This window comes from Erpetoichthys calabaricus, chromosome 10 (assembly GCF_900747795.2).
Source record: "Erpetoichthys calabaricus chromosome 10, fErpCal1.3, whole genome shotgun sequence".
In the NCBI taxonomy this organism is placed as follows: Eukaryota; Metazoa; Chordata; class Cladistia; order Polypteriformes; family Polypteridae; genus Erpetoichthys; species Erpetoichthys calabaricus.
In genome coordinates this window covers 21,269,914-21,294,108 of record NC_041403.2, presented here as the reverse complement: position 1 = coordinate 21,294,108, position 24,195 = coordinate 21,269,914, and the positions used below count along the sequence as shown (strand labels likewise).

The 24,195-nt window shown below is 42.6% G+C and overlaps 2 protein-coding genes across 2 annotated transcripts in view; both read left to right on the top strand.

Annotated features, from left to right (window-relative positions):
- Positions 1-24,195, top strand: part of uap1 (UDP-N-acetylglucosamine pyrophosphorylase 1) — a 411,004-nt gene that overhangs the window by 5,750 nt on the left and 381,059 nt on the right. The window lies entirely within an intron of this gene.
- The window catches only part of nos1apa (nitric oxide synthase 1 (neuronal) adaptor protein a), a 510,182-nt gene that overhangs the window by 393,355 nt on the left and 92,632 nt on the right, over positions 1-24,195 (top strand). The window contains exons 6-7 of the mRNA XM_051932735.1: positions 6,794-6,935; positions 8,153-8,310. Of these exons, the coding sequence (XP_051788695.1) occupies positions 6,794-6,935; positions 8,153-8,310 (300 nt within the window). The remainder of the gene's footprint in view (positions 1-6,793; positions 6,936-8,152; positions 8,311-24,195) is intronic.

The window sequence follows — 24,195 nt, the reverse complement described above, 5'->3', positions numbered from 1 at the left end:
GTTTTAGTGCTAATGACTAACAACAGAGATGCAGTCTGCACAGTTAATCAGCAGCTCTAGTCAGGATATGCTAAACTGAAGTTGTGAGTCTTCAGCTGGGGTTTTAAAGCTGAGACCGAAGGGGCATCTCTTATAGTAGTATGCAGACCATTCCACAGTTTAGGATCCCTGTAACTAAAAGCTCGACCTCCCACTGTTAATTTATTAATCCTTGGAATCATAAGCAGCCCGGCATCTTGAGATGTTAATGTGAACTCTGGTTTGTAAGTCATGATGAGTTCAGACAAGTAAGCCGGACCTCGGCCATTTAATGCTTTATATGTTAAAAGGAGGATTTTGAAATCTACCCTAGTAACCATTTGTAGAGGCTTCTGCAAACAGTTATTACTAAGTGAGTTACTGGTTTGCACCAGGTCTGCCTGATGTCGCGTCCTATCACAATGAATTGAAAATGAAAATAAAATAATGAAAAGTTTGTAATATTTTGCGGCGCCCCAGGAACCACTGCCCTAAACCAATCAAACCCCTGTTCCCAATTGCAGAAATCATTCACTGCAACCAGTTACCTCTCTGTAATAAGAGCATAAGTTTAATATGTCACTGTGCTCTGTGCAAATCTATCTTATAAATCTGCTTTTTTCTACTCACATGCACGGCTGACACAGAGCCAGATTTAGCACAGGGGTTCAAGGCAAGCAGTATACTATAAGAGAGATTACAACAACTGGAAAACGTGCAGTCAGACTGAGAACTGCTGTATACTATTTTTTGTCTGTCAAAGTCAGCATGAAACTGTATCCTCGTTGCCTTGTTTGGAATGGCATGATTCACCTAAGTAGGGGCCTTCACATGGAGAAAACCGTATAAAGCCTTGGAAAGCAGCCAAGCACATCTTTGAAGCCGACAGATGGATTGGAGATATTGTCATCTGATTCCGAAAATGCCTTCCACTGCACCGGCGAACATCGACAGACTCAACATCTTGGGCCCCCACTCCCGGACTGGGTTTTGTCATTGGCTTCCCTCGTCTATTATGCAACGTAAGCCGACATTAAACAGAGCTAAGTTATTTCACTTGCGTGATTTCTTATTGCCGTATCACTAGGGAGGGGTGACGCCTTTTATTTTACATCTCTATAGATTTGGGTTACGTAACATGCTACAATCACAAAAGAACTCATTGCCAGGGAGCTGGCACTCTCTGCTGGATTCACTCTCTCCCCCTAGAACTCATGCACCCCCCAACCCCATAGTCTCTGCCATCTAGCAAGAACCATTCTTCTGGGCACCATCACCTCCTTCTACTCCCTCATCATCCTACCATCCTATTTAATTCCTCCCATCCTCACTTTCATCTCTTCTTCTTCTTTCATATCTTTTCCTAGCCATCATCCCTTCGTTCTCCGTTCTTCATTCTATCATGACCGCACCCATTCCCATATCAGCACTTTGCCTTCATCTCTTCACCCCCATCAACTCCTTATACCCCATCTTCCCTAAATCCACAACCGCTCCACCCACCTCCAGTTGGAGGTTCTGTGCAGTACACCATATCTTCTTGCTTGAAGTGACTTGTTCTCATTCTCTTCTACTGGTTCAGAGATGCTCACTGAAGGAGAAGTGGTGTGTCGTTAGAGGGCTCATTCAAGTGCAGAACTCTTGTCACATTAAAGGGTGGCACACATTTCTGTTCCATGTCCCTGTAACACCAAGGTGGCTTCCTGGGCCCAATTACTTAATGCTTAGAATTCCCTCAAAGTGTTATTAAGTGTTGTGTTGAGCTGCTTTATTATGCCAGTGAGGTATTGTTGCATATTTAATATAGGCGCATAAATCACGGGGCCTGTGAGGAAATGCAAATGCAGAAATGGCCAACAGTGATTAAACTGAATACAGATGAAGTCTCTCTCTCTTAGCACTGTTGTCCTTGCAAATACAGAGCCAGGAAATTAATTGCACAAGAAAAAAATAAAGAAATCCTTTCCAAATTTGGCCAACCTCTTCAGAGCTGCTGAGAATTTTCAATATCGGGTGTCATTTTGTCTTAAACTCCAAAGTCAAGTGGCTAAATGAAATAGTTGAGTAAATCGGGGCGTCCGTCTTCCTGACGTGTTTATCCCTGGTGGACACTTTACATGATGCATCTGCTGTGTTCAGCGCAGAAAGCAGTCGATCACTCAGACAAAACTATCAGTTGCTCTGCTTCTGTTCAGAGGAACTTGAGCTTGTAAACTGCATTGTCTACAATTTAGAGCTGACTTCATTTTAGCTTTTGTTATTTTCTTTTGCTGAAATGGAGGATCTTGGAATATGAGAGTGCCTCTGCCACAACTAATGATTGATGTGGTTTTCCGAGAATCAATAAAGGAGGGAAATCGCCATGAAAGCCAATTGGTTACATTTTAGGGGCGGGGCATCAACCATTTTACATTTACATCATTTAGCAGACGCTCTTATCCAGAGCGACTTACAACAGTATTTGTTAGTTTTTCGCATACCCCTTGGGGTCAGAGCGCAGGGTCAGCCATTGTACAGCGCCCCTGGAGCAATTACAGGTTAAGGGTCTTGCTCAAGGGCCCAGCAGAGTAGGATCTCTTTTGGCAGTGACGGGGATTCGAACCGGCAACCTTCAGGATACCAGCGCAGATCCTTAGCCTCAGAGCCACCACTCCGCCCTTAAGGTTGCTCTTGTTTATTTTTTTTTTTTTTACTGAGCCGCACCCTTCAGATTTGCTATCAGTGTTGAGTGTTTAAGAAATTGTTGCAAGAAAATTGTGTAAACACAGGCTATGCCCAAACTGGGCACTTCAAATCGGCACTGGTGTCATGCACAACAGGTCAGGTTAGGGAGCAGACACTCGTACAGCACTTTGGTGCACCAACCACAGGACGAAACAACTCGGGATTCTGGTTGGCATCCCCCCAGGTAGACATGCAATCTAGTCCCACCCTCTGGAAATGACCATCTATCTGCCACAGCATGCCCTTGGCCTGGTCCAGCCACTCTGGGCCTCACCAATGATGATCCTGCAAGCCAGATCACCCTCGGGGAATTGCGCCATATGGCCATAGAGCGGTAACTGACGCTGCCACATAATGTAGGTAATGTGCCTCATCCGGGACTCCATGAGCAACACAAAGTCAAACCAGCGGTACCCAAGGATTCTCCAAAGAGACACACATGAAGGAGTCCAGTCTTTATCTCAGGTCCATGGATAGCATCCATGTCTCGCAACCATATAACAAAACAGGAAGCACCAGGACTCTAAGACTTGCACCTTCATCCTTTTGCAAAGATATCGGGAGCGCCACACACCCCTTTCTAGGGACCTCATGACCCCAAATGCTGTCCCAATCTGTCTACTGAACAGTCACCAGAGACAAAGCCCCATTATAAAGGCTAACTTGAGCCAGCAATATCAGGGAAAATGACTAAGTGACACACTGTGTGCAACGTGGTGTTGTCTTATGCTACTCTAATAATCATCTGATGATTCAGCAGTTAATTTATGACATTTTTTTGTAATAACTGTTATAATGTATATAGTGCCTTATCTATCTATCTATCTATCTATCTATCTATCTATCTATCTATCTATCTATCTATCTATCTATCTATCTATCTATCTATCTATCTTATATGATGTTTTTCACAATCTGTCTAATTGTCATGTTTTATGTGTCTTTTCTATCTGTTCCTTTTATATAGTGATTTTCTAATATATTTGTCTTTTGTCATTCCTGTTCTAATTTTGCCTTTCATGTTTATATAGTTTCATTTTCTATATGTTTCTCTGCCTTATACAATATATTTTACTGTCGGTCTACCTATCTATGTCTTTCAATGCCTTTTGTATCTGTCTGTTTTTTTATAGTGCCTTTCCTATCTACAGTATCTAGTATAGAACTTTTTATATATACTTGTCACAGATAGATAAAATTTATATATATATATATATATATATATATATATATATATATACAGTGTATCCAGAAAGTATTCACAGCGCCTCACTTTTTCCACATTTTGTTATGTTACAACCTTATTCCAAAATGGATTAAATTCATTTTTTTCATCAGAATTCTACACACAACACCCCATAATGACAACGTGAAAAAAGTTTACTTGAGGTTTTTGCAAATTTATTAAAAATAAAAAAACTGAGAAATCCCATGTCCATAAGTATTCACAGCCTTTGCTCAATACTTTGTCGATGCACCTTTGGCAGCAATTCCAGCCTCAAGTCTTGTTGAATATGATGCCACAAGCTTGGCACACCTATCCTTGGCCAGTTTCGCCCATTCCTCTTTGCAGCACCTCTCGAGCTCCATCAGGTTGGATGGGAAGCATTGGTGCACAGCCATTTTAAGATCTCTCCAGAGATGTTCAATCAGATTCAAGTCTGGGCTCTGGCTGGGCCACTCAAGGACATTCACAGAGTTGTCCTGAAGCTACTCCTTTGATATCTTGGCTGTGTGCTTAGGGTCGTTGTCCTGCTGAAAGATGAACCGTCGCCCCAGTCTGAGGTCAAGAGCGCTCTGGAGCCTTTTTTTCATCCAGGATGTCTCTGTACATTGCTGCAGTCATCTTTCCCTTTATCCTGACTAGTCTCCCAGTCCCTGCCGCTGAAAAACATCCCCACAGCATGATGCTACCACCACCATGCTTCACTGTAGGGATGGTATTGGCCTGGTGATGAGCGGTGCCTGGTTTTCCCCAAATGTGACTCCTGGCATTCACACCAAAGAGTTAAATCCTTGTCTCATCAGACCAGAGAATTTTCTTTCTCATGGTCTGAGAGTCCTTCAGGTGCCTTTTGGCAAACTCCAGGCGGGCTGCCATGTGCCTTTTAGTAAGGAGTGGCTTCCGTCTGGCCACTCTACCATACAGGCCTGATTGGTGGATTGCTGCAGAGATGGTTGTCCTTCTGGAAGATTCTCCTCTCTCCACAGAGGACCTCTGGAGCTCTGACAGAGTGACCATTGGGTTCTTGGTCACCTCCCTGACTAAGGCCCTTCTCCCCCGATCGCTCAGTTTAGATGGCCAGCCAGCTCTAGGAAGAGTCCTGGTGGTTTCGAACTTCTTCCACTTTAGAATGATGGAGGCCACTGTGCTCATTGGGACCTTCAAAGCAGCAGAAATTTTTCTGTAACCTTCCCCAGATTTGTGCCTCGAGACAATCCTGTCTCGGAGGTCTACAGACAATTCCTTTGACTTCATGATTGGTTTGTGCTCTGACATGAACTGTCAACTGTGGGACCTTCTTTAGACAGGTGTGTGCCTTTCCAAATCATGTCCAATCAACTGAATTTACCACAGGTGGACTCCAATGAAGCTGCAGAAACATCTCAAGGATGATCAGGGGAAACAGGATGCACCTGAGCTCAATTTCGAGCTTCATGGCAAAGGCTGTGAATACTTTTGCATAATAAATTTGCAAAAACCTCAAGTAAACTTTTTTCACATTGTCATTATGGGGTGTTGTGTGTAGAATTCTGAGGAAAAAAATGAATTTAATCCATTTTGGAATAAGGCTGTAACATAACAAAATGTGGAAAAAGTGATGCACTGTGAATACTTCCTGGATGCACTGTATGTATTTTTTAAAAAGTGTCTTTCCCTATACACTATATCTGTATTTACAGTATATCTTTATAATCTATCATTCTGTCAGACTTATGTTTTTCACTATCTATTTACCTATGTAATATGATTTTTGAATCTCTTTGTATATCTATCTATCTATCTATCTATCTATCTATCTATCTATCTATCTATCTATCTATCTATCTATCTATCTATTTATCATATAGTGCCTTTCATATCTATCTATCTATCTATCTATCTATCTATCTATCTATCTATCTATCTATCTATCTATCTATCTATCTATCTATCTATCTATTTATCATATAGTGCCTTTCATATCTATCTATCTATCTATCTATCTATCTATCTATCTATCTATCTATCTATCTATCTATCTATCTATCTATCTATCTATCTATCTATCTATCTATCTATCTATCCCTCTCCTATTCCCTGTTTTAACCTTTGTGGAAAGCATACCCCCGGACACAAACAGACAGACACCAGAATGTCCAAAACACTTCTTTATTTCTTCAAAGCACCACAATGCCTTCATCCACCAACTCTCTTCCTTTCTCTCTTTCTCTTTCTCAATGACCTCCTCTCCCCTCCTCACAAGCTTCGTCTCCTTCCTCCCAACTCTGGCTCAGCTTCTGGAGGGAGGCAGTCCCTTATATACCGACCCAGATGAGCTCCAGGTGCTCCCCCTGACGACACTTCCTGGTGTAGCGGAAGTGTCAAGAGAGCCCCCGGAAGCACTCCGGGTGCCCCTGGGAATTCTTCCAGCAGCACTTCCTGGTGTGGCGGAAGTGCTGCCATCTAGAACCTCACAGCTGTCTGGGCACCCCCTGGCGGTGGCCACATCCTCCGGTAGGGATGAGTGTCCCAGCTCCGGTCCAGTGGCCCATAAGCAGACCCGGGCGGCTGCCCCCTCGTGGCCCAGGGAAGGTATTGTCCATCACGGGGACCATCCAGGCGTCCCGGCTGGGTGGGGTCCCCATCCATCTGGGACACCTTGTTGTGTTCAGCTCACTTCACAGGTTCTTTTTCTTAGTGGCTCTTATTACTGTCACTAGCACTTTGCTAGTCCCATCATACATTTACATGCACTCCATGTCTCCCCCTCGGTTCCCCAGTGTCACGCGAGCTGCTGCTGGTCATCGGCACGTTATAACTTTTGATCTTCTCTTGTTTGCCTTTCAGAGTCAAGCCATGCGTATTGTGCGGACGGTAGGTCAGGCTTTTGAAGTGTGCCACAAGCTGAGTTTGCAGCACACCCAGCAGAATGCTGATGGGCAGGAAGATGGAGACAGTGAGAAGAACAACAATGAAGCAAGCGTTCCAGGTAATGAAGGTGGTCTTTTTTTCTGAAGTTCAGTTCAGGGTGAGAAACCAGCTTTTAGTCTTGCATGCTCTCGTTTTTCAGCTAGTGTCTCTTCTACAGTGCCATAGCAGTTGCTGCCTTAAAACCTAAAATGTACAAGGCCTCTACTATGCATACAGGTGGTGACCAAAATGGTAGAAAACAGAACTCACAGTCATTTATTGAAGTGTGCAACCAGCCCAAGCCATTAGAAGATTGTAGAATGTATCAGCTTGTTGGTAGTCTGTAAAGGGGATGTGGCACCATGGGAAAGTGGGTAGTTTTGATGAAAGTCACATCATTTCACATCTGGTGATGGTCGGAATCTCCTACAAGTGTTTTTACTGCAAGATTTCCCAGGTGACAAAGCAGAAGCTTTTGGATGGAGGTGATAAGCAGACTTTATAATGGCAGAACAGCCCACCCGACCCCATGTAAGAAAGCCCAGCAATACCCCTCAGTGTTCGGGCACAGCACTCAGGCATTTGAGACCACTGGTGTGATTTATGTGACCATTTTCCCTGTGTCCACTTTTCACTGGTCCATTTCTTTTTACACCGCCATATTCTCTATTATACACATGAATTAGCCTAAATTGATTGATCCCTGTTATTTTAGAAAAAATAACTGGAAAGGACTGGTGAGCTTTGTTGGGCTGAATGGCCTGCTCTTGAGATTGTTCTAATATTCTAATATTGTTGGAAAATTAAACGAAAAGCATCAAATGTTGAGTGCCAATACAAATCAACAGAGAAACATTTTTAGCTCATTTAAACTCTAGTGTGTAAGCATCATTAAGTGATTAAACACACTAAATTCAATAAAAGTTAATGTCGTGTTTCTCCAAATTCATATGTGATAAGGGACAATATTTGTGTTCAGCATGAAGCTCCCTATCAGAATCGCCAAAAATTTGAAATGAAGCAAAATGTTTGAAAGGTTCCAGTGTATTCATTCATGATGGATTACCTTCTCTTAGGGGGAAAAACACTTTGCCAATCCATGCCGGACAAATGCACACCATGTAAATTAAATATTATTTGCTGAGCCTTTATTATTATGCATTCACTGGCCTACCTGCTTTATCATACCACGTTATAACACGTTAGTTACTTTTATTATTTGTTCTTCATTCTCCTAATTGTTTTGTTTAAATACCCGGTCTAATGATTTCACTCCATACATTCTATGCCAATTAGCTCGCCAGCTGACCGGTGCAGAGAAAACTGTCTTGGAAGAAACAGACATCGATGCTGAGGAAGCCCCCTTACCAGACAGTACCATCGATGATTTCAACCGGGGGGTGACAGATCTGGACGCTGCCAAGAGTGACCAGGACACCAACAAAGAGAAAAAGGTAGACTTATTTAGGAGTTTTATGGGTTGGGTAAGATGTGTCGAAGTGTGGGCGTGTTATTTTATGGCCAGAATTTTACCCCTGACTGTAGTTTATTTTGTTTTTATTCAGTCATTTTGTGTTTGTCTGTTGATAATTCACTAAAAAATTGTTTTTGTTTTCTCTTAAATTGCTTTGATTAATATCGTTTAGTTAAATTGGTTTTGCTGTCTTTCTGAGTCATGTGTATTCTGTTTTAATGTATTTCCTGCCTTGTGTCTTAACCTCAGGGGGCGGTGCCCCAGTGACATCACAGCTGTGGACCCGCCTTCAGCCTATCGGTTCAGAGCTGAGTCGTTGTGTCTCTAGTGCGATCACTGGTGTCTTGTGAGCTCTTTTGCTTTGGTTCACTTTGATTTCATGGATTTTTCTGCTAGTGCTGTCATTTTGGATTTTTTTTGGCTTTTCTGATTAATGAAATTTAACTTGTTTTGAGGATTAAGATTTATGGTAACCCCCTTAGCATTATATTTTCTCTCAAAATAACATAAAAAGCGGTGCATTTTTTGTCTTGAAAAATTACATTTTTATTAAAACTCATCTTTCTACTGTAAAGTGTGCAAAACACTAAAAATACAGAGTCTGAAGTGTAGAAGTATAATACCAGTTGTGATCAAAAAGTATGTTGAATGTTGATGCAGAACACCATCCAAGAGCAACGCCAAACAATTCAGTGCTGGTTTTGACAGGTCCATCCTAGTTGTTTGATACTGTCAGACGTTTGTGAGCCACTGTTGAGTTCAAGTGTGTTTTTCAAGTTTGTTGTTAATAATGGATATCGAGCAACGCATTAACATGAAATTTTGTTTCAAATTACAAAAAGCTCAGGAAACGCATCAGATGTTAAAATTGGTTTATGGTGACACTGCACCGACAATTAAGACTGTTTACAAGTGGTTTGATCGATTTTGTAATGGATCTGACTCGGTTAAAGACGACAAAAGATCAGGGCGTCCTTCAATATCAATAACTGAGGAAAATGTTGAAATGGTTTCAATCTTCATCATGACAACGCTGCTTGTCACACATCCCTTCTAGTATGACAATTTCTGTCAAATAAAAACCTTACGCTGTGTCCGCATCCACCTTATTCGCCGGATCTGGTACCGTGCGACTTCTGGCTGTTCCCTAAATTGAAAATGACCATGAAAGGCAAACTGTTTCAATCGACTGAGGACATCCAGGCAGCCACGACAGCCCAACTAAAGACACTCTCGAAAGAAAACTTCCAGAACTGCTTTGCAAAGTGGCAGGAGCTTTGGGATAAGTGCATTCATTGAGGGTGACTAGGAGTTGTAAATATTTTACTGCAATAAACGTTTTTTTTTTTAAAACATTCACCATATTTTTTTATCACCCTTTATAATGATGCAAATAACAGTAATCTCTCTCTCTCTCTCTCTCTCTCTCTATATTTATATATATATATATATATATATATATATATATATATATATAAAATGTAACCTCTCTCTGTCTGTCTGGTTTTCATGAGAGAACTACTTAACGGATTTAGATCGGGTTTTTTTTCTAGAATTTGCTTGAACATTCCGGTTGATTTTGTGACTTCTCTCATCTCTCCAAGTATCAATGTTCGCTTGCAGGAGCGATATATTCGCGCTAATACGAGACAGAGGCTGCAGGCCGAGTGGAGGAGGAAGCGTGACGTCAGAAGTGGGGAGTCGGTCTTCCTCTGTGTTTTGGAGCATACCTTGCCTCCACTTAGCTAGCAGTACCTTTTTGTATATTGATTTTTAAAGTTTGTCCTATTTCACTACTACACGAGAGGAACCGCGGGGGATGGCTAGTAATAGATAATATGAACAGCACACTGAACATATGCATCCTACACGAGCGTCACTTTTGGACTCCCAGAATCCCTTTCGGTTTCACTAACCGTTTCAATTTCACTGCATGAAGACAGACACCATTTTGAGGCTAGGAGAAGACGCGTCTACCCCTTTGCCCCTGGTGATGCTCGGGCCTTGTTTTCCTCTAGGGGGCACTAACTCCCTGGTTGAAGTAAGTTCTTTTTAATTGCGGCATGTTAAGTAACCCAAAACTATATAGATATAATATTAAAAGGCGATACCCCTCCCACAGTGATATGGCAGTAAGAAGTCACATAAGAGAAAATAACTTAGCTTTCTTTAATGACGATTTACATGGCATAACAGATGAGGAAGCCATAGCAAGACTATTATCGAAGTGGGATCTCGATGTATACAGTCTGCCATTTTTTTCGCTGCGCTGGAAGGATTTTCAGAATCGGATGACATTATCTCCCATCCGTCCATCGGTTTCAAAGGTGTGCTGGGCAATGTTCCAAGGCTTTATACTCTTTCTCCATGTGCAGGCCCTTACTTAGATAAATCATGCCATTCCAAACAAGACAAAGAGAGGATTCAGTTTCATGCTGACTGTAACACACAGAAATAGTACAATGCCCATTTTCGTAGTTGTCCCTTTCGTGTCTTCTAATGCTTGCCTAGTAGTTCTAAATGATGAGCCCCTGTGTGCTAAATCTGGCCTTTAGCTGTACATGAAGCATAAAGCAGATTTATAAAATATTTTTTGTACAGAGCACAATGACATATTAAACATATCAACTTATATTCTGATTACAGGACTGACGCTTATGCAAGACACACCTATACCGTTGCCCGAGTATCACTCGGCACTAACACAGTTGGCACTTTTATAGCCCAAGTAATCCTCAGGTACAACACTTATACGAAACCCATCTATGCCATTACCCAAGAGACAGTCGGGGCTAAAACAAAGGCGGTTAAGCATATCTGTTGTTCGCTTTTGATTATTCATTTTGAAGATTTGTTAAATATATTTATTTTCTTATTTTGGTTCTAGTAGTTTGACAGTTCTCTCCCTGCCTTTGAATATTTTGGAGATTCTGAGTGTTCTTTAGGCTTTTCCACCTTCCAAATCTGCCTTTTTTTTTTTTTTTTTTTATTTAAAATAAAGTTTGGGGAGTTTTAGATGCTCGAGGAGCCTTAAGGTAGTATCAGGAGGCTCAGACCCATGTTAAAGTCGGCAGTAATCACAACTGGGGAAAGGTGAAAATAAGGAGTGAAACTAAGCTTTTGGTCATTTTGCGGTCATTCCTTCCATCTCAGACTTCGGCTGTGTGTGACATTATACATTTTTATACAGAATTAGTCATACATAGCTATTAATGACTGTCTTTGTTGAAGTATAGATGGCATTGGCATACAGATGAGCCAAAATCCCTCATAATGTGCTTGACATTTATTTTGTCTCCCATGTCACCCTCTATAGTTCACATTATTCGGTCAGAATTGTGCTGTTTCTGAGGTTAATGATTACATCATATGTGTTTAATTTCATTCTTATTCTTGTTTTAATTTGCAAAATCTGGGGCAGTGCCATTGCTGTTTTAAATTTGCAGGGCTTATGAACCTTAAAAGAAGGCATCACCTTCAAGAATGAGGCCTCATTTTCAAAGCATGGGCTTGACATTCAAAAATTCAAGGAGCAGGCTTTGTGGCCTGCACTCCAAAGGAGACAAAGCCTATAAAACTCAAGGTATATATTGCATAACCAATCCTTGGCTAACTCACGGCTCTGTTTCAGACCGGCCATTTATCAGTATGTCAGTCACAAAGTGCACAGGTCATTGCAAACTGAGGCTCTGTGGGTCTGGTGTGAGTCCCCGGTGCGAGTACTTTACAAGTAGCACAAACCGATCTTCGGGGTCTGCGTGTCCACACATCACGAGTATGTAAGGAAGTGTTTCTCAAGCACTATTGCACTAATGGTGGGTCATGCTTTGCCATCATTGGTTCACAGGTGGGTCGCCTAAGCCAGTGTTTATGAACCACTGAGTCACAACCCAAGTGGCCGCTGATGGGTCATTGGCTGCTGTTGTTGGTTCACGAGTGGGTCGCCTAAATGGTTGGCAGCTCTGTGGGATTCCCTGTTTCTAAGTGAGCTTGTTTCACCAACATGGGCACCAGATTGTGTTTGTTTCACCAAGAGAGTGGTCTATTGCTTCTAGTGGGTCCTCGATGAACTTTAAAAGGAAAAACTGGATTGCAGGACCATAAAAGTTGAGAAACACTTGCGAAAGGAAGCCGGTGTGTGCAAAGTGGAGTGGTGCCGATCAAAACAAACCTTAAAGGGTCTTCCAAGAGTCAGAAATAATCATGATAATTGTATTACTGCAGCTGGTTTTAGCAATTTTTTTGAACACTATTACCCTATTATTTTCCTATGGCACTCGACCATAAGTACAAATCGCCTTAAATTAGTCAGCCTTATATCAGCTCATGACTGTGTGTGTGTGTGTATTCATTTATATGCTATTGTGATAAGCTGCCCGGACACAGACAGACGGACACCATATTCAAGTCCACCACACGTTTATTGTACATCATATACACAGTTCAATAAGTGCACAAACCCAGTGCCAAAGCACCAATCTCCCCAAAAGTCCAGGCTCTCACTCAGTCTCAACTACTCGTCAGGCCGCCTCCTCTCCTGCCTCGCAACCTTGTCCACTCCTCACCCGACTCCAGTCCTTCTCTGCAGGGAGGCAGTCCTTTTTATAAGTGCCCGGATGGGCTCCAGGTGATCCCCGACACTCCCTAGACACTCCCTTGTGTGGCGGAAGTGCCGGCTGTGTTCCCAGAAGCCCTCCGGGTGTTCCCAAACTTCTTCCCCCCAGTACTTCCTGGTGTGGCGGAAGTGTTGGGGTTCCGGGTCCTTCAGGTATGGGGGCGCCCCCTGGCGGAGACCACGGGCCCCTGCAGGGTTGGGCTTCCAAGCCCTGCACCCGTGGCCCTCAAAGGAACCAGGGCGGCCGCCCCCTCGTGGTCCGGAGGAGGAATGAGCCCTCCTCCTGTCCTCCTGGGTGTCCCGGCTGGGCACCACCCCCAGCCACGTGCCACAGCTATGTATAGATAGATAGATAGATAGATGTATATGTGTTTATGTTACTGGCCAAACTTGATTTTAGGACAAACTAGTTTAGGCTAGGCTAAGCCAGTTTGTCCAAAGCTTGATAGGATGAACCTAGTCCAAACCAGATTATTCTGAAATCAATGTAGAGCTTCTAGGACAAACTGATTTGTTCTAGTATGATAATAATAATAATAATACATTTTATTTATATAGGACCTTTTTCATGCTCAAGTAAACTAGTTTGGCCTGCACTCACACTTTCCTCTATAGGATAAACCAGTTTGGCCTACTCAAAACCGATTTGTATGATTTTTAACAAATTTGAGGAATCCCCATCTGAGCCACCCCACTTTCTGCATCTTCTACAGTAAGCTGTAAATCTTCCAAGTATTTGAGCGTTTTATTAATTTCGTTTCTTGCGTGATTGGTTGTTTCCAATTTATTCATTTCGTTCTTACATGTTTGTTTCAATCGTTTTATTCGTTTTATTTTTTTGCATTTCTCAACGTTATGGATGGACGTTATTGGCTAACTAAAAAGATTACAATATGCAAGCTTTCGAGGCAACTCAGGCCCGTTCTAACACCCTAGTATCACCATTATGGATAAGGCTTTGACTAGTGGACAAAGATATCAAAAGGAGTGGAGAGGAAGATTCTTGACGGAGATTTTGAAAAGTGAGAGCAACAAAACGACTCATTTTAATGTGGTTATAAAAGACAAATATTTAGAACTTATAAAAGAAGTGAAGGAGGCTGAAAAAATGGAAAAAAAGAAGGTTAAAGAGATTTAATGTACTGGAAATTGGAGGCATAAAAAACACTTGTCACACAAAATGAAGGTAATGAAATATAAAATACTGTCTCTCGATAGATAGATAGATAGATAGATAGATAGATAGATAGATAGATAGATAGATAGATAGATAGATAGATAGATAGATATGAAAGGCACTATATACTAGATAGATAGATATGACAGGCACTGTATGATTGATAGATAGATAGATAAATATGAAAGGCACTATATACTAGATAGATAGATAGATAGATAGATAGATAGATAGATAGATAGATAGATAGATGGCGGCACGGTGGCGCAGTGGGTAGCGCTGCTGCCTCGCAGTTGGGAGACCTGGGGACCTGGGTTCGCTTCCCGGGTCCTCCCTGCATGGAGTTTGCATGTTCTCCCCGTGTCTGCGTGGGTTTCCTCCGGGCGCTCCGGTTTCCTCCCACAGTCCAAAGACATGCAGGTTAGGTGGATTGGCGATTCTAAATTGGCCCTAGTGTGTGCTTGGTGTGTGGGTGCGTTTGTGTGTGTCCTGCGGTGGGTTGGCACCCTGCCCGGGACCCTGTGTTTGGATTCAGCGGGTTGGAAAATGGATGGATAGATAGATAGATAGATAGATAGATAGATAGATAGATAGATAGATAGATAGATAGATAGATAGATAGATAGATAGATATGGAAGACACTACTAGATAGATAGATAGATAGATAGATATGGAAGACACTACTAGATAGATAGATAGATAGATAGATAGATAGATAGATAGATAGATAGATAGATAGATAGATAGATAGATAGATAGATAGATAGTGTCACAGGAGGCTGGGGGTCAGACCCAGCCGGGAGGGGACTTGCACGTCCCCCGGGCCATGAGGAGGCAACCTCCCTGGATGTTGAGGGGACCACAGGGAAGGAGCAAAGAGCCTCCAGCCCACTGGGGCCCATAGCCACCGCCAGAGGGCACCCCGAGCGTCATGGAGCCCGGGAGATTGACACTTCCACCACACCTGGGAAGGTGAAGGAAGGACCTTCCAGGAATGCCCGGAGTGCTTCCGGGTGCAAGGGCAGCACTTCCGCCACACCAGGAAGTGCTGCCAGAAGAGTGTCATCAGGCACCTGGAGCACATCCGGGTGGAAATAAAAGGGGCCACCTCACTCCAATCAGGGAGCTAGAGTCGGGAGTGGGAGCAGGACGAAGCTCCCGTGAGGAGAGGAAAGGCGGCCCACGGACATTAAGAGTAAAGGCATGTGGAGGGTGATTGGTGCTGGGGGCACTGTGTGCTGTGCGAAACTTATTTAATAAATGTGTGTTTGATAAAGTGCTGGTGTTAGTCTGGTGGTGTTTGGACCCGGGTCTCACAATAGATAGATATGACGGACAGACAGACAGATCGATCGATATGACAGGCACTATCAGATAGATAGATAGACAGACAGACAGACTTTAGACTACGACAAATCAGTTTGTCCTGGGAGCTCAAAATTGATTTCAGGATAATCTAGTTTAGACTAAGGCCCAACTGTTACATTCTATCGCACTTTTGACAAACTGGTTTGGCCTAGTCTAAACTGGTTTATTCTTAAAATCGTGTTTAGCCATAACATATGCGCATATTTCCTATGCATGCAATACTCTGATCTATACCCTGTCAAATAAGTGAACCAGCTGCCATGGCACAATGTCTGAGGCTTTGCCTCAGGTGCTGACATCCGAAGTTCGATTCGTGCAAGTGGAAGCAAAAGTGCATACACCTGATGAGGCCCAATTAGGGCAAAACACGTGTCGTGTAGTCTTTGCATTATTTGCCAGGTATTTTATTTATATTTTTATAGAGAGATAGATAGAATAATTAATAAAGAAATAGATCAGGCATTGATAACCCTATAACCCTCTAGTGCAGTGGTCCCCAACCTTTTTGACAGCAAGGACCACTTTATTAGATGCAAATTTTTCCACGGACCGGTCGGGGGGGCAGTTTTATACACAATTTACATAACATTTCTATTATTATTAAGTTATTAAGCAGTTCGCATACGTTTTCAACCCAAGATTTTTCTTCTTTTTTTGCCATTCCTACAGATTGCACATCACAAACATTAACACTGTTATCGTTTATTTCGTGTCTGCCGTTTCTATAGGAGGGTGACAATGAGTTAAATTCCGATGGATGTTTTTCAAATGTTGACAAGCAATAAGCGAAAGGTATCACTGAAAACCACAGAAAACAAAAACAGCAAAAAAAAAAACAGTACGAGGAAAGTTCAAAGAAAGAATTTTTTTTACAATGTTTCTGTTTGGGGATCGTTGTACAAACGTGCACATCTGAGCTGCGACCACAGATCTAACTGCTCTGTGGATGATTCATTCAGGTATTTCAAGGTCACTTCGTTGTAATGAAAGCATCTGTTGAATGTACTTCGTAGTAACGCGATTTCTATAGACTCGTGTCATATGGGGAAACTGTCGGGACCGTAACAATACTTTGTTGTAATATTCTCTCACCTCGGTCTCTCTCCTCTCTCTGTGCCACTGCAAAGCCTCGCCCGCCAAGCGTTCTGAAAAGTCTGAGTGAGTCTCCGTTGCCGGCAGTTCTCTCGCGGCCCGGCTGTCAGACGGCTGCGGCCCGGTAGTGGGTCGCGGACCGGTGGTTGGGGACCCCTGCTCTAGTGGATATCTCAGAAGCTCTTGGTGTACTAGCTCTCCACCAGTTGTGTTTTGCCCCACATCACCTCCTCTTTTCTTGTATTGCATGGCTATGTATCTTCACTAACCTGTGAACTGTCCATCTCTCTTTGTTACTGAGCCTCACAATGTGACCTCTGATGCACTTTTTCTGTCTTTGACATGTGCCATCCTAATTTTTGAAACTGTTTCTCTTTCTGTGGTGGGCTGGCGCCCTGCCCGGGGTTTGTTTCCTGCCTTGCGCCCTGCATTGGCTGGGATTGGCTCCAGCAGACCCCTGTGACCCTGTAGTTAGGATATAGCGGGTTGGATAATGGATGGATGGATGGATGTTTCTCTTTGTGTGACATCATTTTTGCTGATTTTGTGACCTGCAGTTCGGGTGATGACTATTTGTACCCTTTAAAACTCTGTCTGTCACCTCCGGCTGCTTTGAAGACTCCCATGTCTAAATGCGGATTGTCAGGTCTCCATTCTCGCTGACGCATATTGATGATTGACAGGTGACCTAATGGGACTCACCTCTTGTATTTGGGCTTTTATCTGCTGTCAACTTCAAATCCCATTGCAGGTGATGTTTCTGTTATTTTGTCCACCTTGCCTATAAAGTAGAGGTTGCTTGAACTTTTTTGGTGACTTTTTTGTATCCTGTGGTGAGACGAGTCTCTGAGAGTTCTTGAGTGGCCCAGCCAAAGCTCAGGCTTACACCTGATAGAACATCTGTGGAGAGGCCTGCAGATGGCAGTTTACAGACACTTCCCATCAAATCTAACAGAACATGAGAGGATCTGCCTGGAAAAATGAGGAAAACTGCCCAGATCCAGTTGTGCAAAGCTTGTAGGGACTTACTCAACAAGACTCAAAGCTGGAATTGCTGCCGAAGAGGCTTCTATAAAGTACCGAATTAAAGGTCTGAGTGCTTAGATGAAGGTGATATTTTAGTTATTGATTTTATAATAAACTTGCCAGCCTTTCTGAAAACGTAATTTCACTTTGTCATTTTGGGTTAATAAGTGTCAATTGATGGGCAAAAATGGCAAATTTATCCATTTAAAATTAAATCTACAATGCAATCGATCATGCTCAAAGTGAAGGCATCTGAAGATCCTGAATCCACTGTAACTAAGTTGTCCGGTAAAAGCTTCCTGCACTTGAGCTTCAAGACCGCCTTTCTGACCACTGACTCCAGCCACCATGAGATAAGTCATTAAACTTCTTTTGAATTTTGTTCAAAGACTTTCAGGTATTAACCTTTTTCATCCAAGGCTACGCGTGAACAGCTGAGCTTCCCTTTGAACAATCTTGAATCCGCTCAGTTGTGACGTCTTGGCCGTGCCCCTGGATTTAAGGCTTCTGTGCCCATAGATTTTTCTCAAATCTCCTGTTCTGGATCTTTGCTGTACGGCATTAGGGGGGGCGCTAATCCAACATCAGTGGCTCCTACACCGGGGGATTTAAGGCAGACTTACTGGAGTGGCTGTTTAGTGTCTGGCTTTGGTCATAACTGAAGGATTATGTGATTATTGATGTGTTTCTTTTCTTCTGTGCATTTCTTTAACACCCTTGCCATATTTATCATAGTGGCTTCATATTTGGCCCCCTTATTCCTCTTAGTTGGATTTCTGAGTTTATTACTTAATGGGTTCCTATCACATGGAGGTCATGGAGTCTTTTTCCAAGTTCATCTGCCGTCATTACTAATGTATGAATGAATCCTTTGCCTCTTTTACATTCGCCATTCTTTTAGTACTTTTTTTGCAGGTCTGGGCATTAGCTGCTTGCCAAGTCAATACGTCTTTAGGGTATTTCAGCACTGGTGCATTGGCAGACATGAGCATCAGTCCTGTGAGCGCCAGAGGATAGAAACTTGGGAGATGATAACCAGAAAATGTAAGAGCAGGCTTTTTATTTTGGAAGCTACTTACCTTTATTGTAGGCAGTGTCATCCTTTACATGTTTTCAGCACCGTGATAGCCAGTCTGTGATTTGCTGGGTTGGTAAGCTCAGTTATGGGACACCCTCTGGACCTGCTGGAGGTAGTAGTGGAGTAAAAAGAACAATGCAGCACATCCCTTTCTATGACACACTAGCACTGAGGGCTTTCATCCAACGAATTATTCAGCAGACATGTGTCAAGAAACTCAAGTGTTTATTTGCTCTGTGCATAGCGACATACGTGCCACAGGGTACTTCATTCATATCTATCCTTTTGTTTTCCTTGCTCACGTTTTATACTTTTACGATTAGGATGACCAGTTAGATTAACTGATATGACTTAAAGCATTAGGGAGAGTGAGATGCTGATGCACTGGTTCTGTTCCAGTTGCGCTGAAGTACCTGGGAAGACTTCTTAAAGCAGAAATGGTTTGATGGAGCATATGGACATATGCACATGCAGGATCGCCCACTCCACACGAACGAGCCACTCGTGGCAACGAGACCTGCACATGCAGCCTGAGTATGCTGGTGTTTCAATAAACCTATACTGGGGATCTGTTTGCCATCGGTAGCAGCCGTCAGAGGTGAAAAGAAGAAAATACACTAAATATACAAGTTGGTGTAACTGCTGTCAAGGCACAAATGACATAATAAACTAATTTGTAGGTGAACTTGTGAAGAATGTTACTTTGTTTAATAAGGGGCTGTGCCCCCTGCTTGCTTTGCTCACCAACCCCCGTGTGGGCACTACGTGCTAGTCATTTCCCTGATCTGCAGTTTGCGACGAATCGTGCTTTGTTTTTGGATAAACACGAATATCAGCTTTGTCTTTGATATCTCCGTCTTTTAAAACTATTATCACTGACAATTTGTCACATGTTGGTTTATTATATATGTGAGCATGATCTTTCGGATTCATATAGAAATCAAAGAAAGCTTCTTTGTCCGTGTTTTTCAGATAAATTTTGTGTAAAGTGCGATACTTTTGGACATATGGATTTGTGTCCATTATTGGCTTTAGAATTTCTGATATGTCCAATCGTTTAACTCTTTCGATTTTTTGTTACATCGCTTCTCCGTGATCATAAATATAAACCTGACCGAATTGTGGTTTCTTTGAAATTAAACTTGTAGTAGCTTTAATTGTTGCAGGACCACAGATTCTCATAGCGTATGGCCCATTATTGTGTAAATCTACATTTTGAGCATTGAATGATGTAAACGCGAACATATTATTGTAGATTCAGATATTTTGCCTGTAGTGTTTGTGGATTTCACTTTCACCAAATAACAAATCTTTTATTTCTCACGGATACGCCTCTCTGTTTGTTAGTACTAATTCGATCTTTACTGTCAGATTTTTGAGACATTTGAATTTTAAGACTTTCATAATCTCTAACCTGCTCTGCGTGTGTATCGCGCCAACGTTTTTGAACATCTTTACGACGTTCTAATTTGTCTTCTACTCTTTGTCTGTTATTTCCGCCCCCACTTAGATCTGTTTTCAATTCCACTTGGTCCGGGCTGATTATAACTTTCCTTATTTTCCAAATTTGCACTTAGATTTTCATTGTTCTTTTTTGAATTCTTTTCTCTCCAAAGCTTTTGGGTCTCTTTTTGACACGCTGCCCTTTCTTCTTCTCTTAGTCGTTGACATTTCATGTAGAACATATAAAATTATTGTCCAGAAAAGGACTACATCGAAGGAAATGAATAGATTGAAAATGTAAAAATTTATAAGAGCTGAGAGCACAGGAATGGTGTCTGACAATAGCATTCACACGAATGAGAGGTGAGTGGACCGTGGACGTGGTTCTCGTCTCTCGTGACTTAAAAAAATCTCTCTTCCAAAAAGTCTCGTCGTGTCGAAGGATTTTTTTATATAATAGAGAGATGAGTTAGCAAGAAATGGGTTAGCAAATCTCTGGGAACGTAATCTGCTAATAGCGATAATTTACTGTATTTAATACTGAATAACAGTCTTAAAACGAAATAAACCACTATATATTGTGACGGACGGCTGGGCCCCTTACCCGGCCGGGACCCCTATGTGATGAAAGGACATGGGGAGAGGACATGTTCATGGCAATACCTCCCCCATAGCAACTCCCCTGGATTGCATCGGGGCCACGGGCTGGTAGCTTGGAAGCTCAACCCTTCTGGGGCCCGTGGCCACCTCCAGGAGGCGCCTGGACAATTCCAGAACCCTGGACTACAGAACTTCCGCCTCTCCCGGGAGTGCTGCTGGAAGAGAATCACAGAGCACCTGGAGCATTTCCACATGCACTATAAAGGAGGCCGCCTCACTCCATTCGTGGAGCCAGAGTCGGGTAGAAGGTGGACAAAGCATGTGGTAGAGTAGTCAAGGTGGCAGAAGAGAGAAAGAATGAGAAAGAAAGAGAGAAAAGAGAAGGACTGAGCTGCATTATTGTGGTGATTTGTTCACTCTGTCCTGGGAAGGCAACAAAAAGAGATACATTTTGTGTTGTATGCACTTGTGTGTGTCTCTGTGCCAGTCTGTTTTGCAGTTAGAGTGGCATTATGCGCCCAAGGCTTTCACAATATTCAATAACAAATTTATATTTAAAAGACAGCAAAAAGACTAAGTGAAATTAAAGTCTGGCTGTACCCCAGCACCCAGTCTTTGCCTATGTGGACTTTGCGTGTTCTCCCTGTGACTGTGTGGGATTCCTACTACATCCCCTAAGACAGGCATTTTAAGTTAATTGGCTATTTGTGGTGGGGACCCTTCCCAAGCTGGGATTCTGCTTTGTACCCTCAGTGGCAATGAACTGGATTTGCTCTGAGAATGTTAAAGTCTCACCAAATGGTGTCATAGCTGGCAGCACTGTGAGGATTCTGTTTTTTGATTTCTTCAGTGCCTTCAGTACCATCCAGCCACCCCAGTTAAGGGGTAAACTCGGAGATATGCAGGTGGATGAACCTGTGGTGTCCTGGATAATGGAATATCTGTCAGGCAGACCACCAGATTGTGGGTTCGCTTCCCGGTTCCTCCCTGTGTGGATAGCACTTTGAGTACTGAGAAAAGCAATATATAAATGTAATGAATTAAATTATTATTATCTATGAGACTCGGAGACTGTGTGAGCAACACTGGAGCAGCTCAAGGAACAGGCCTGTCACCTTTACTCTTCACTCTGTGACACCTCAGACTACAAATATAACAGCAGGTCAGGTCACCTGCAGAAATTCTCAGATGATTCTGCACTTCTGGGGTCTACTGGTAAGGTGGATGAGACAGAGGACAGGAGTCAGGGGGAGAACTGGGAGAATTGTCTGCAAATCAACATCAGAAAAACCAAAAAACTGCTTATGACTTTCGACAGAGCCTCTACATCCAGTGACTATTCATGCAGCAGATGTAGAGGTGGTCCACTACAAGTACTCAAGGGTCTACATCAATGACAGGTTGGACTGGTCTCATAACACAGAGGAGCTATAGAAGAAAGGGCAGAGCGGGCTCTTTTTTCCATAGGAGACTGTGTTCCTTTAATTTGGGAAATGACATCCTTCACATCTCCTACAACTCTGTGATGGCCAGTGTGACTGAATTATTCAACCAATGAATCATTTAGCAGAAGTGTGTCAGAAAACATTACTGGGGGTCCTTTATACCAACAGCAATACATCTGCATAGTGCCTCACTGGGACTTTGCCAGCCAAGTCAGAATTCTTTCATTTGAATTTTTCTTCCTTTATAGTAATTCTGGTGTGTGTTCAGACCAAAGTGTGTGTGCATATTTACTGTATTTACTTACTTATCTACCTATTTATGTATTGAAAGAGATTCTGCAAAAGGCCATAATTCCCCATGGGAACAAATAAAGTGCTATCTATCTATCTATCTATCTATCTATCTATCTATCTATCTATCTATCTATCTATCTATCTATCTATCTATCTATCTATCTATCTATCTATCTATCTATCTATCTATCTATCTATCTATCTATCTATCTATCTATCTATCTATCTGTTGCTTGCTTATGAAGTGGAGTCTCGACCTTATTGCAGCTGTGCTGCTTGTAACTCATAGCCTGCAAATATTACTGTTAATTTAACAGTTATGGTGAATGACAAGCACTGATGTTTATTGCTCCAATTTGTAGAACTGGAATTCTGGCCCATTATATGAATTGCACTGACAGCCTTGAGGGCGACAGTCGAGATCCTAAGCCACTAAGCCACACTTCTACCTTTTCTAATTTCCGAGGTGTCATCTTGGCTCCACGCATAACATGTCATCTTTATTATAATCCCTCGAGGGCTCACAACTGTGCAGCACTAATAGGACAAATGAAATTTATTCCAGAAGACTCCAAAATGAAATGCCATATTGACTCCTTGCTTATGTCTGAATATGTTTGAAATTGTGTTTCCTGGGACACTGAAATGAAGACATTATTATAGATTAATATAACATTTCCATGGTTTGTAACCACAGATTAACATCATGGCCAGTGGAGATGATGAGGGGATTTCCTATTACCTTCTTGGTAGTCTGTCTATTGATACATTAACCAGCCCCTTAACTGTGGCAAACACTGGGAGCAGTCATTTCAGATCAATTGTTTAAATTACTTTGGGGGACCTGGGGGAACTTTGCCTTCCATTCTGTTAAATCATGATGGTCTGCTCCGTCCCTCCAGTTCCATCACTTGCTGGCTGGCATTTCCTAAAGTCTACTTATGACAGAATGCAGCCGGGACCCCCCTGTGAGGTCAATGCTGTGGAGCAATCATGTTAGTAATGGTGCATTGAATTACCCTGTTCAGTGTGCATCTGAGAAATCCATCTATCCATGTGTTCATCTTCACTCATGTAATTCAGTAAGGCAGTATTTTCCAACATTTGTTCTATGGTGGCACACATTTTAGAACTAAAATCATCCCAAGGCACACCACAATTCTACTAACCACAAACACATTGTATCTTGTACCACGTGCTCAACCATGCAAGTGTGCAGGTCTACCAGAGAAGCCTTTAAAAAAAGCAGCTCCTAGATCAACGATCACAGACACAGCACTTAGTGAGCACTTTGGTGGCATCTCCCAGTTGCTTCGTCCCTCTGCATGACCCTCTCTGCTCCAGAGCTGACTCATATGACCACAATCTACCAGCCAAGTGAGATTGGTGAGCCAGTCAGATGGACTGTGGCAGCCAGGAGATGCCCAAAGTGCTCTAAGTGCTGTGTCCTCAATGTAGCGATCGCGGAACTGCTCTTATGCCAGCTTCTCCTCAGACAGGTCTCGACCCCCCAGATGCTCTACTTTATTATTTCCGAGGCGCACCTGGGAAGCTCTCACGATGCACCACTGTGCTGAGGCACACTGGTTGTAAAAACACTGCGGTAGGGGTTCAGGGAAGGGGGAACTTGTATTGTTATTGGGCCTCCCCGGTGACTGAGACCTACCTGAAGCATTGCTAACAGTGTCAGTCCCGCTAGCATTAATCATGCCACACTTTCTTCCTT